Here is a 14413-nt window from a genome sequence, read left to right on the forward strand (position 1 = left end):
CCACCATAACCTGGAGTTTCAGAGAAGAGAACAGGAGCGGAGCGCTCAGTATTTAACCAGGTCTCTGAACATCTGCGGAACAACAATCTACTTGACTCTTTTCAGTCTGGCTTCAGGTGTGACCACTCCACTGAGACTGCACTCCTGTCAGTCACTGAGTCACTGAGACTAGTTCGAGCTGCTGGTCAGTGCTCTGTCCTACTTTTGCTGGACCTGTCTGCTGCCTTTGACACGGTGAACCATCAGATTTTCCTCTCCACACTCTCTGAGCTCGGCATATCTGGTTCTGCCTTGTTGTGGTTCAAGTCCTACTTCACAGGCAGATCCTACAGAGTGTCATGGCAAGGAAAGGTGTCTAGGTCACATGGCCTATCGACTGGGGTTCCTCAGGGGTCAGTGCTTGGTCCCCGTCTCTTCTCTCTGTACACCACCTCACTTGGTGCAGTGATCCGCTGCCATGGCTTCTCCTACCACTGTTATGCTGACGACACTCAACTTTTCCTCTCTTTTCCACCTGATGACAGAATGGTCTCAGATCGTATATCAGCGTGTCTGGCTGTTATCTCCACATGGATGAAGGAACGCCACCTTCAACTGAATCTGTCTAAGACTGAACTTATGGTCTTCCCAGCTTGTCCATGTGTTCAGCTTCAGATCAGTGTCCACCTTGACTCGAGCCTACTTGTGCCCACAAACTCAGCCAGAAACCTGGGTGTCATGATTGATGACCAGCTGACCTTTAAGGTTCATGTGGCCTCAGTTTCTCGGTCTTGCCGTTATGCCCTCTACAACATCAGGAAGATCAGACCCTTCCTGAACCAAAAGACCACACAGCTTCTGGTTCAGGCTCTTGTCATCTCACACATTGACTACTGAAACTCTCTTCTGGCAGGCCTCCCTGCATGCTCATTCAAGCCTCTGCAGATGATCCAGAATGCAGCAGCATGTCTGGTCTTCAACCAGCCCAAAAGGGCACATGTCACCCCGCTGCTGGTTTCTCTTCACTGGCTTCCTGTGGCAGCCAGAATCAAATTCAAGGCACTTCTCTTGGCTTACAAAACAATCACAATAACGGCTCCAGCCAACCTGGAATCCCTGATCCAGGTCTACTCTCCTTCTCACCCACTACGCCACAGGTGTCAAACTGATCCAGTAAAGGGCCGTGTGGCTGCAGGTTTTCATTCCAATCGAGGAAAAGCAACACCTGAATCTACTTAAATCAATCAAGCTGTGTCCACACAGCTCATTGGTTGGATTGCGTGTTGCTTTTGCTAGGTTGGAATGAAAACCTGCAGCCACACGGCCCTTTACTGGATCAGTTTGACACCCCTGCACTACGCTCTGCATGCGAAAGACGCCTGGTGCTTCCAGCCCAGCGCTGCTCCAAATCTCTAGCCAGACTCTTCTCTTCTGTTGTTCCCAAATGGTGGAACGAACTACCGAACTCTGTGCGTTCTGCTGAGTCCCTTTCTACTTTTAAGAGACAATTGAAGACTCAATTGTTCAGAGAACACCTAGGCACTTGACCTGACTCTTCTCCTCTTTGTCCTGTGGGGTAGAATAAGTCAGAGGGTCCAAGACCCAGCACTTAGTGATTATGTAGCACTAATTGTGTCGTGTGATGTTATATGTTTGTCCAAAAAAAAAAAAGGGGGGGGGCGACACTTCTTCTGCCACTAGATGGCAATACCTGTGACCAAATCACAACTGAAGCACTTTTGCGCTTACTATGGGTTTCTTCCTTAAGTCTGAATTCTTGCTTGTGTTGTACGTCGCTTTGGACAAAAGCGTCTGCTAAATGAAATTGTAGAATTGTAGAACAGGTAATAGTTTTTTTTTCCCATTTAATAATTGTTGACAGTGACGATAAAGAAATTTCAATAGCACAAGACATTGCTCAATTTCGTTAATAATGGAAAAGTGGGTTAGACCTGGTGCGAAATTCTAGAATTCTGACTATCGCTATAAATTAAGCAGCTTTTTCACCTCCAAATTAACACAGAAAAACTGTGTTCATGTTAGTTTGTGATCACACTTGTAAAATGAATGCGTGTGGGCATATGTCACAACATGACGGACTTTTTCTTTGATTCAATACAAAAATAAAACATTAAAGTAAATCCCTTAACGCATTTACAATACACATTTTCTGTTAACTACATGCACTGGATGCTTAATATTATTATTATAATTATTATTATTATTATTACACTGGATCCTGGATATTATGTTGTGACTAACAAATATTCTCTGGTGAATATATTTTGACTTGCTCTGTGTACACATTGTTTGGTTTTGAACAAAGGATAACTGGTTTTAAGTTAATAGTTTTATTTTGATAGAAAAGTCTGGGGTTTTGTGAATGTAGTTTGAATTTTTGGATTTGTGTTAAAGAGTTGGCGAATGGGTAGAGGTTTCAAGAAATATGTTTTTGCAACACTCAACATCTCCTGACATTTCTTGGTGACCTTTGCGATATTATGTTAGGGCATAAACAGAAGGATCACAAACAGGTAGGGAATCCTGTCTGTCACTGTGTGGGACAATGTGAGTTTTCACTGTGCCACCCAGGCCTTAGAGTGGTTCAATATCAACCAAGAATTCATGAATATTTGCCTTCTCCTTTCCTGAACCCAAAAGAGGAGTTCTTCGCTTACACCAGGGAAAATCTCTTGCAGGCCACGGAACTTGCCCGTAATGACATAGATGTGGAGGCATGCCAAGCGTGGATCCAGCAGGAGTTATTTCCCATGCTGCCTCCCCATGCATAATGAGGCCATTGATGTGGATGAAGTCCTGTGGCCAGACCTAGCGTGTCAACATGATGCTGTGGATGAGTAATTGTACAGTACATACAGTGTGCACTTTTGTAATTGTAATGTGATTCCTGTTTAGATTTGTTTTAACTGTATACAAGTGCTAAACAGGATGTTTGTATCATTTTGCAAATGCATTTTGACAATTGTGGACAATATTGCTACAGCTTTATGTTCTGATCACTGTGTTTTCCTTTGTCATGTTCGGTGGTGTTTTACATTTTGATTGAATTAATGTCTGAGCTGACAACATTGTTTGATTGAGCAGTTTTAAGGCAATAGTATGGTTTTGCAGGAAGTCAGAGGTTTTGTGAGTATAGTTTGAAAACGGGGATTTAGGTTAAGGTTTTAGGTAAAGGTTTCATGAAATGTGTCTTAGCAACTGAGAAAAACTGTAATAGGGATGCACAGCTTGCCCGGCCAGGGATAGGAATCGGAGGGAAAAAAATTTCAGTGTGACCAGTGATCTGTAACAAGGAATCCATATACTTTCTCTTCAGTACAAATGTTCAGTTCCTCTATTCACCTTTGTGCTTGAGAGCTGTGATGTCAAAGATCATGTTAACATGCAACTGTAATACTTATAGTTCATTCCATAAAAATCTTAGTTAAAAAAAATTGTATTACAAAGCAAACTAGAAGTTAACCCCCCCTTTGATTTTTTTTTTTGTTTTGTTTTTAAACCACAATATGCCAAGGTGCTGATAAAGTTGCTTGTACATTCTTTGTCCCCGAATCGCAGAACCTATAAGAAACAGTTAAGTTACAATGAAATGAAGCTTTTCCATGAATTAAAACTATTTTTAAACATAATTTCTTTGGTCCACAGTTGATCCTCAGTATGGACACACAGACGAGCACAAGAGGAGGTATAAAAGTCAACCCATACATTGACATTGTCCAGAACAAAATTATTCTTTTGCCTGCTTGTCATGTCTAGCAAACCACAAATTGCCTCCCAGGTTTCAAGGAGCTCCATGTGGACATCACCAGATGCCATGGACACAGTCATGGTGCCAGAGAGTGATCAACCAAGGCCATTCAGCAAGATGCTCCAAGATCATATTGAGCTAACCCCAACATCTACATTACACCTTTAAATGTGTGTTACAGAGGAAAAACAGCATGTTTCTTCACAAGATAACCAGATGCTACACATCCTGCCACATTATTGGAACTGTCTTTCACTCAAGTATTATATTGTAGCATTTATGTGTTCTGTAAACACCAGTAACATATTTCTACTGCACCATCAAAATTGACATAATTGCCACAAATAGAAAGATGTCATTAGAGTTTGTATCTTAAACTTGTGTTTCTTGTCGACTAGAGCTAATATGTAACTACAGACATCAACTCTCACAATAAGTAAAGCAAACATGTTTACACTTGTCACTATCATGTGAACCCAACAACAACTCGACCCCCCACTCCATCAGGAATGCAACGTTGCTGAGAGCAATACCTTGCTTGTCGTATTTTGTCATTCCGTTATTCTTTCTCTCACAGTTTAAGTCGTGTAGTTTCCTTTTGGTACGCTGTCTTTCTTTCCTTCCTGTATGATGTTGATGTCCCCCAACCTCTAACTTCCTTCTTTTGCTGATTTCAAGGCTCTACTTTCACTTCCTATTCATTCTCTCATTGTCTTTCTCACTCTCATTTCTTGTTCAGGGCTTGTCCATGTGAAAGTAACACAGTTCATCATTTCATGACTGGATACAGTCCAGATGGTGCAAGCTGCAGCCTGCCTGCCTGCCTACGTGAGCATAAACTGGCTTGCACAGAGCAAATGTGAAAATGGGTAAAATGAAGTGTTCTTGGGGCAAACTTATTGAATAAATATTGTTGGTTTAGATCCTCCTCCTTTGTGATGACTTGTTTTTTGAGCTTCCATGGGAGGAGAATCAAGGAAACATTACAGTTTACATGGTAACACAGGCAGGGTGGTGCAATGGTTAGCACTGTTGCCTCAAAGCAAGAAGGTTCCAGGTTTGAGCCCCGGCTCGAGCACAGGATCTCTCTATGTGCAGTTTGCATGTTCTCCCTGTGCCTGCATGGGTTCTTTCCAGGTACTCCGGCTTCCTCCTACAGTCAAAAGACATAGAAGTGGGGACTAGGCTAATTGGATACTCTAAATTGACTGTGAGGTGTGGCTGTGAGTGTGAATGGTTGTCTCTCTAAATGTGTTGGCCCTGCAATGGACTTGGAGACCCATCCAGAGTGTACCCCACCCCTTGCTCAAAGGCTGCTGGGATAGGCTCCTGCCCCCCTGGAACCCTTAACAGGATAAGCAGTAGAAAATGGATGGTAATGCAAAAACTACAAGGAACTGCTCCCCAATTGAAGCTCCATATATTGACTAACTAGAGGATGAGACTTGTGGGTCAGGAAAGTTGGGAGTATCGTGACAGAAGGACTAGCTCAAGTATCAAGACAGTGCCAGTGTTATTGAAATGAGCTGACTGCTGATTGTATTTGAGCAGCCACCTTGCCATGTAATAGCCCCAACAAGGGTTGTCAAAGCAGGTGTAACACAGGTTATGAAAACTTCATGACTCAACACTGCAACCAGGCCTAGACAGACACAAGACCGCACCAGGCCGCTGTGGGCTGTTAACACTAGTGTTGATGGGGAAATACAAATGTGACACACATGACAGCTGGCAATGAGTCATGCGTTAATCTGATAACCAGGATGACTTTCAATACAAAATAATATCAACATAAACAAAAAAATTGTAAAGTACATGTTTTGAACAGTATCTCTATGTGTGGCATCTGTGAGTGAAATTATGTCAATCAACCAATCACCAAAATAGTCGAAAAGGGAAGCACACACGTTATATAGGCCACTGTATGTTATCTCCTTTGTCTCTGTGGCTTTAATGATGTTTTTTCTATAGCAAAGAATAAGATATGATCACATTGTACTCCACTGATCTTATTATATTGATAAATCTTTCGTTATATAGCTCCTCTGTAGTCATAAATAAGGCAAACTATGGAAAAATAACCATCAGTTTACATCGTGTTTCCTCCATTCACTGTATACAGTCAAACGTAATTTAAGACTAATTTAGGGCAAGTATTCCGGGGAAAAGGCAACTCCTTTGGAAAACAAGTCGGCTGTAGAGGATGATGCCTCCAGATCTGCGGTCCACACCCACCCACCTACCCATCCATCAAATGCAATCATTGTTTCCATTTCTTCGCCTGTTTGGAGACAACCAAATATCGAGGGGTGAGCATGCAGAGAAGCGAAGCTCTTTACCGTATTTAGTGTCTGGGTTTTTATCCTCCAGCTCCATTGTGTTTTTCTGGTGAGCTACTAGCCGCCCTTCAGACGTCAGACAGGACAGTTACCATGGAAATGTCGAAAGAAAAAATCAATATGACTGCTACAGCCACAGGGCAAACAATGACACCATCCTAAGAAGACCAAGGCGCTCCCCAGACAAGCGAAGAGTAGGGCTAGCCAGTGAGGGAACGCAGGCTGATGAGTGAAAGCTGTCAGAGCCAATCAGAGCGCGTTTACTCAAGACGTAACAAAACATCGACTCGTATGTGCTTCAATGGAATGTGCTCTGAGTGTAAAACTGCTGATAATGGGCAGAAAAATTGTCCTCTTAAACTATTTGTTCTTTACATGATTATTTAATGCCAATAAATACTTCTTCTGTATTTCCTTATATAGAATCAACTTTATTTTATGATTAACATATAAAACAGGAATTAAACTACCTATTAAACTACCTAAGGCTGGCCTTGCATTAAACACAAAAAATACCCATCCTTAGAGGGCTTTACTTGCATTCCCATTGTCTTTGGGTTTTTTTTTCTAAGACATTACACAAACAAGACAACAGCAGTAAAAAATACATTTAAAATTAAAAACAAGGGTTATTGACACAGCCACACAAAATTGCTTATAACATGGTTTTGGCATAATCGCATGGTATTTAATAATAACCAATTAGCAGCATGGCCCTTCATTTAAATGACACCACTCTTTCATTCACACAAAAAACAATAAATATGTGGACCTTTCATTTGCTCACATTACACACTCACTTTTCTAAACAATGTCCAAAAAAAAAAGTCGCCCAAACAAGTGTTTGTTATAAAGTAAATGTAAAAGTAATGTAGAGTATGTTCTTTTTCATTGTTAAGCAATATGGCATTACCCTAAGCCACTGGCCAATATTGGACTTGTTTGTTTTGTTTAAATATGTGTCAATATATAAGTATGTAACTTTAGGTGGTATTGCTACTGTGAACTCCATAACTAAGGAAATACCTTTCCTTTTTCTATATATTACGTATAACATCTCTGTGAATCTTACAGATGCAGGATAACTCCTAGATATTATCCTGTTGCTTTGTGGAAAAAGTTATTGCCTTATTGAGGAAATATTTCATTCCTCTCTTATAGCAATGATGTACAACTTGATATCTTCATTCTTTTTTTTAACAATGTTTTTATTTAAATTTTGAAATACTCACTACAGTGCAGGTAGGGTAAATATTTACTGACAGTTATTCAATAAATGACTGTAATGTTACACACATCCCTGTGCCCCAACTCATTCTGTCTTATATTTGTAGCTTAAAATTTATTAAAAAATAAATAAAAAGAGAAAAAATATTTTACAATGTTGATACAAAATACAAATTGATGGTACCCTAGCAAAAATTAAATAAAAATAGAAAGGAAAACTTAAGCATAAATACAGAGAATAACAACAGTAATAACAAAATTGAACTAAATTCTCCAACTGTAGAAGCTCTGCAATATCTCCTTTTTTATTGCTGAATGGTTTCCAAATTCCTTCATACACACTCAATTTATTATTTGAAAATATATATTATTCTTTCCATTGAAATACACTGTGGCCCTGCGATGGACTGGCGACCTGTCCAGGGTGTACCCCGCCTCTCGCCCATAGCCACTGGGATAGGCTCCAGCCCCCCCGTGACCCTTAACAGGAATAAACAGAAGAAAATGGATGGATGGATGGATGGCTGGATGGCTGGATGAATAGATGGAAATACACTGTGCCATACATTTGATTCAAGCCCCTATTGTCAGCACCACAGTTTCTTTTCCAATTCAGAGCTATCAGACATTTTGCCTGTAGTACACCAACACTGATGATTGTATATTCTCTAGGTCTCAGGCTAAGGTCTTGTGGATACAAATGTAACAGAGTCATAAAGGGATCAAATGAAATGTGGCTTTCATGGCTTGGCAGTAGAGTGGCCACTGAAGGGTTACTCGTTCGATCCTTATTTCCCCTGATGACCATGTTGAAGTATCCTTGAGCAAGATACTGAAACCATAATTGCTCCTGATGAGTGGGGTGGCGCCTTGCATAGCAGCGTCCATCATCAAGTGTGCGTGTGTGTGTGTGTGTGTGTGTGTGTGTGTGTGTCACCTGGATGGGTCGCCAGCGGATTGCAGAGCCAACATATATAGACAGACAATCCTTCGCTCTCACAGCCATGCCTATGGTCAATTTAGAGCAGGGGTCACCAACACGGTGCCCGCGGGCATCAGGTCGCCCGCAAGGACCACATGAGTCGCCCGTGGGCCTGTTCTAAAAATAGTTCACCATAGCACCACTCACCAGTGAGCTGCATCTAATTTTTTTGGTTTCTATTTTTAATCACACTTGCATTGGTGTGAATTTGAAAATGACAATAGGCCTGTCCCAGATTTATCTATATATAAAATAGGTTTTTATATATAGATTAAAAAAACAAATATATATGTGTATATGTGTGTATATATATATATATATATATATATATATATATATATATATATATATACACACACACACACACACATATATATTTGTTTTTTTAATGTGTGTGTGTCAAACTGGTAGCCCTTCGCATTAATTGGTACCCAAGAAGTAGCTCTCAGCTTTAAAAAGGTTGGTGACTCCTGATTATCTTGCATGTCTTTGGACTGTGGGAGGAAGCCGAAGTACCCGGAGATAACCCATGCAGTCACAGGGAGAACATGCAAAATCCACACAGAAAGACCCCTTGCTCAAGCCAGGGATCGAACCTGGCTGTGAGGCGACAGTGCTAACCACTGCACCACCATGCTGCCATCATTACCCAATCTTATTGGAGTGATTTTAAATTAGTTGTTGGCTGTTTGTGAATGTGCCTACTTACATGTTGTGGTCCAGTCATTATTTGAAATGTCCACCTTTAATTCTGCCCTCCATATATCAAGTATTGGTGCTGAAGATTCATTAGAACCAGATGTCAGCCAGTTGTATTCATGAAATCCAACCTCTGTTAATACAGTTGTTAGTAAAAATTTTCCTCTAAAGGTGTAAGTGTAGCAATTGCGAATGACTTATTTTGCATAAAAGAAATAAAGCTCTGCAATTGCAAATATTTGAAGAGTTTCTTTGGAATATTATACATGTGAGAAATTTCCTCAAAAGACAATAAAACATCTTCCTTATACTTCGTTGTCGTCTTCCACTTATCAGGTTGTGGGGGCAGCATCCTCAGCAAGGAAGCCTAGACTGTACTCTCCCCAGCCACCTCCACCAGCTCTTCCAGGGGAATCCCGAGGTGTTCCCAGGCCAGCCGAGAGATATAATCCGTCCAGTGGGGTTGTGTCCCAGGTTGGCCCCAAGGCCTGGAAAACCTCCCAAGGGAGGCGTCCAAGAGGCATTCTTATCAGATGCCTGAACCACCTCAACTGACCCTTCTCAACATGGAGGAGTCCCTCCCGAATGACTGAGCTTCTCACCCTATCTCTAAGGGAGAGCCCAGCAAGCCTGCAGAGGAAATTCATTTTGGCCGCTTGTCTACACAATCTTGTTATTTCTGTCATTACCCAAAGCTCATGACCGTAGGTGAGGGTTGGAACATACATTAACCAGTACATCGAGAGCTTTGCCTTTTGGCTAAGCTCCCTCTTTATCACAACAGACTGGTTTACCACCTGCATCACTGCAGATGCCGCCCAAATCCGCTTGTCAATCTCCTGCTCCATCCTACCCTCACTCATGAACAAGATCCTGAGATACTGAAAATCATCCACCTGAGGCAGGAAATCCCCCCCAACCTGGAGAGGGCAGGCCATCCTTTCCGGCTGAGGACCAGGGCCTCAGACTTGGAGGTGCTGATTCTCATCCCTGCCTCTTCACATTAGGCTGCAAACAGCCCCAGCAAGAGCTGGAGGTTGTAGCCTGATGGAGCTAAGAGGACCACATCACCCACAAAAAGCAAAACTCGACCCCCTCCACCACCCAACTGTGCCTAGAAATTCTGTCCATAAAAGTTATGAATAGAACCGGTCACAAAGGGCAGCCTTGGCAGAGTCCAACCCTCATTTGGAACAAGACAGACTTACTGCCAGCAATGCGAACCAGATTCTCACTCCTCTGGTAGAAAGAATGAACGGTCCTTTGTAAGGGGCAGCCACCCCTCCCCCCCATACTCCCGGAGTACCCCCACAGGGTGCTCCTGGGACCACGGTCATATGCCTTCTCCAATTCCACAAAGCACATGTAGAGTGGTTGGGTAAACTCCCATGCCCCCTCCAGCATCCTAGCAAGGGTGAAGAGCTGATCCACGGTTCCATGGCTGAGATGAAAACCTTAGGTCAGATGATACGACTATAAAATCGATCATACACCTACGACCTAGGATGTCCTGTGCCATGTGCACTCATGGACATCCTTATGTTCGAACATGGTGTTAATCATGGACAAATTGTACCAGTAACTGCACACCACTCGGGTTCAGGTTGGGCCTGCTGTTTCTCCCAATCATGCCTTTCTAGGTAATGCTGTCATTGCCCACGTGTTGAGTCCCCAGTCAGGGCGCTACACAGCACCCTTTCCAGGGACTCCAAAAAGGGTGGGTATTCTGAACTGCTGTTTGGCGCATAAGCGCAGACAACAGTCAGGACCCATGCTCCAATCTGAATGGGCAGGGAAGCAACCCTTTCGTCCACTAGAGTAAAGCCCAACGTAGAGGCAGAGAGTCTGGGGGCTATCAAAAAGCCCATCCCCGGCCCTCCGCCTCTCACCTGGAGCAACTTCAGCGAAGGAGAGAGTCCAACCCCTCTCAAGGACCCAGAGCTATGTGTTGAGGTGAGGCCGACTATATCTAGCCAGTAATGCTCAACCTCTTCCACCTTCCCCGCCAGAGAGGTGACAGTCCATGTCCCAAAAGCCAGCTTCCATGTCTGGGGATCTGACAGCAAAGGTCCCACCTTGTCTGCTGCCCAAACCACACTGCGCCCGGCCCTTCCAGTTCCTACTGCAGATGGTGGGTCCACCTGGGGACGAGTCCATGTAAACTCGTAGTTCTTCTTTCCATGAGGGGTCTTTTGAACTGTTCTTTGGCTGGCCCTTTGCCTAGGACCAGTCTGTCTTGGCTGATTGAAAGAGTGAAAGATTCATCGTAATAAGTAACAAACCAAAGATTATACACAAGAACTGAGCGAAGATTATGAAAACAAAATGCATATTTCTCACTAGAAATGTCATCAGAATTCTTTATTAAATCAAAACTATCTTGGAATAAGGCACTCTCCTCCGAAAATGACAGGAGCGGCCGCCATGTTTTTTGTTTTGAGTGGCCCGCATGAAAGAGTCACGTGACCTACCAGTGTTCCAGTCAAAAAGAGTAGGGGGGAAAAAAAATACACATTTCACAATTTTTAGGCCTTTATCGTAGGACTGATATGTTTTGCACTGTGAACAAATGTAGCCTTAATTTTGACATGAGACTGGGTTGCCGAGAGATATAATCCCTCCAGCATGTCCGGGGTCGGCCTCGAGGCCTCCTCCCAGTTGGGCATGCCGGAACATGAGGCCTCCTCCCAGTTGGGCATGCCGGAACACCTCCGGAGGCATCCAGGAGGCATCCAGGAGGCATCCTCACCAGATGCCCGAACCACCTCAACTGACTCCTCTCAACATGGAGGAGCAGCGGCTCTACTCTGAGCCCCTCCCGAATGACAGAGCTTCTCAACCTATCCTATCTGTAAGGGAGAGCACAGACACCTTGCGGAGGAAATTCATTTCGGCCGCTTGTATTTGCAATCTCGTTCTTCCGGTCATTACCCAGAGCTCATGACCACAGGTGAGAGTTGGAACGTAGATTGACCGGTAAATCGAGAGCTTTGCCTTTTGGCTAAGCTCCCTCTTCACCACAATGGACTGGTTTAGCATCCGCATCACTGCGGATGCCACCCCAATCTGCCTGTCAATCTCCTGCGCCATCCTACCCTCAATCGTGAACAAGACCTAGAGATACTCAAACTCCTCCTCCTGAGGTAGGACCTCCCCACCAACCTGGAGTGGGCAAACCACCCTTTTCCAGCTGAGGACCATAGCCTCAGACTTGGAGGTGCTATATTGAGTCCTTAGTAATAATAACTGTTTGTGCACATCGTTGTCACTCTGCCCCTGTTGAAAACTCCTGTTCTCAAGAATTTTAATTTGGAGCTCTAACTCCCTATATTTTGCCTGTGTTTCTCCTGATCATCTGCTTGTAAAATTTATAATCTGGCTCTTAATAAGTGATTTTAAGGCTTCCCACCTAATTGTGGTAGAAGGTTGAGATGTATTTATCTCAAAATAAATATCAATTTTTTTAACCAAAAAATTGTAAGAACTTTGAATCCTGCATCTATTTTATTTTAAATCTCGGGGTTGGCAAATCAGTTTTGGCTCCACATAGACCATAGAGACAAGTGGATAGTCAGAGATGATTGTGCTGTTGTAGTGGAATCCTCTTATGTTGGAAAGGATTTCTGCTGCTACCAGAAAGTAATCTAATCTAGAGTAACATTTATATGTACTAGAGTAACAGGAGAACTCTTTTGCCGTTGAGTTCAAATGCCTCTATATATCCACTAGGTTATGTTCTTTTATAAAATAATGTATTGTTTTTCTGGATTTGGTATGAGTGTTGTCCACTTCCAGTTGATCTATCTTTAATTGGATCCAGGACACAATTGAAATCCCTAGCAATGATGTTTTTACCAGACAGTGTTGAAATTCTCAGCAATAGGTTATTCTAAAAGTTAACATTTTCAGTATTTGGCCCATATACATTTGTATCTGTGCTGACAGGAGGCAACGTTGTATAATTAAAAATCTGACATTAGGATCTTCTGTTACTCTTTCAATTTGTACTGGAATAGATTCATGTATTAATGTCATGCCACCTATGGCGTGAGTAGAATATGAGGATGCTATGACATGCCCCGGCCACCTGTGTTTTATCTTAGATGTCTCATTAGCTAACAAATATGTGTCCTGTAGGAATACTATCTTGACTCTTAACTGTTTGATCCTATTTAATAACCTGCCTCACTTTCAGAAGTTATTGCAAGCCGCTATAGATGTTCAAGGTGCTCCCTACCTCTTGCCCAATGTCAGCCGGGATAGGCTCCAGCCCTGACCCTGGGACCCATAACAGATAAGTGATATAGAAAATGGATGGATGGAGGCCCCTACAGTTCCATGAAATTCATTCAGTTAAAATATCTGTATTGTTACCATGCTGTACATGAAGAGAGAGAGAGAGAGAGAGAGAGAGAGAGAGAGAGAGAGATTTCTCATCCTGAACATCCCAAACACAAAACCAAGTCAAATTTTAAGGCGTTGGCAACCCTTAACCCTTCTTAAACATCTTCTTACGTGGCTGGTACATTGACCACGAAATCAGAATTTTCTCGTATTGAAATATTAATTCATTCATTAAAATTATGTTGTTACTTCTTTAAGATATTTAATATGTTTAAAAAACAAAAAAAACAAAACAGTGGCACGGTGGTGCAGTGGTTAGCACTGTTACCTCACAGCAAGAAGGTTCCAGGTTTGATTCTCGACACAGGATCTTTCTGTGTGGAGTTTGCATGTTCTCCCTGTGCCTGCATGGGATCTCTCCTGCTTCCTCCCACATCTGAAGACATGCAACTGGGGACGAGGCTGACTGAATACTCTAAATTGACCGTAGGTATGACTGTGAGTGAGAATAGTTGTCTGTCTATATGTGTTGGCCCTGCGATGGACTGGTGACCTGCTTTACCCTTAACAGGATAAGCAGAAGGAAATGGATGGATGGGGAAAAAAGCACAAAAAAGACCATCCAATTGGGGGCTGGCTTCACATTTCTATGTAGAGTTGACAGACATAAATATTGAGTGGGTGGTTCTCTTTCAACATTCGTTTTGGTATTTCACTATGGGACAGTCTCCAGATGCTGTCTCCAGAGGCATTTTTTACATTAAGCCAGCTCTGACTGGCAGACAGAAGGTGACGTCTGCTCCCAGGAGGATAAAAGCCTACTATAAAAGCCCAACAGGGCTGCAACATGCCCAGTACGCATTAGCATCTCAGGCTACTTGTGAGCATTTTGTGCGTCTCAACAAGTTCCAGTTTTAACTATTTCTGTCCTCTGGTTAGAATCCAGTTTGGGTTGCCACTGACCAGATGCAGAAGAAGATGGCAGATATGTTGACAGAAATCACAAGGCGGGTAGGTATGGTATTGCTGCCTCCACCGGGCTTGACCTCTTCCCCTGCAGGCTGTGGCATACCA

General features: G+C 42.8%; 1 protein-coding gene across 7 annotated transcripts in view; it reads right to left on the reverse strand.

Moving 5' to 3' along the window:
* Nucleotides 1-6262, reverse strand: part of slc44a2 (solute carrier family 44 member 2 (CTL2 blood group)) — a 43775-nt gene extending 37513 nt beyond the window's left edge. For 6 of the 7 annotated variants that reach the window (XM_086210722.1, XM_086210721.1, XM_086210724.1 and 3 more), the window contains exon 1: nt 6088-6262. In XM_086210722.1, coding sequence (XP_086066848.1) covers nt 6088-6124 — 37 coding nt within the window. In that variant the 5' untranslated portion in view covers nt 6125-6262. Of the gene's footprint in view, nt 1-4281; nt 4458-6087 lie in introns of those variants that run through there. The other variant, XM_086210719.1, reaches the window with a different exon arrangement.
* Nucleotides 6263-14413: the final 8151 nt, after the last annotated feature.

Source organism: Aulostomus chinensis, chromosome 8 (assembly GCF_037954235.1).
Source record: "Aulostomus chinensis isolate RoL2024-O1b breed Wild chromosome 8, RoL_Achi_v1.0, whole genome shotgun sequence".
NCBI lineage: Eukaryota > Metazoa > Chordata > Actinopteri > Syngnathiformes > Aulostomidae > Aulostomus > Aulostomus chinensis.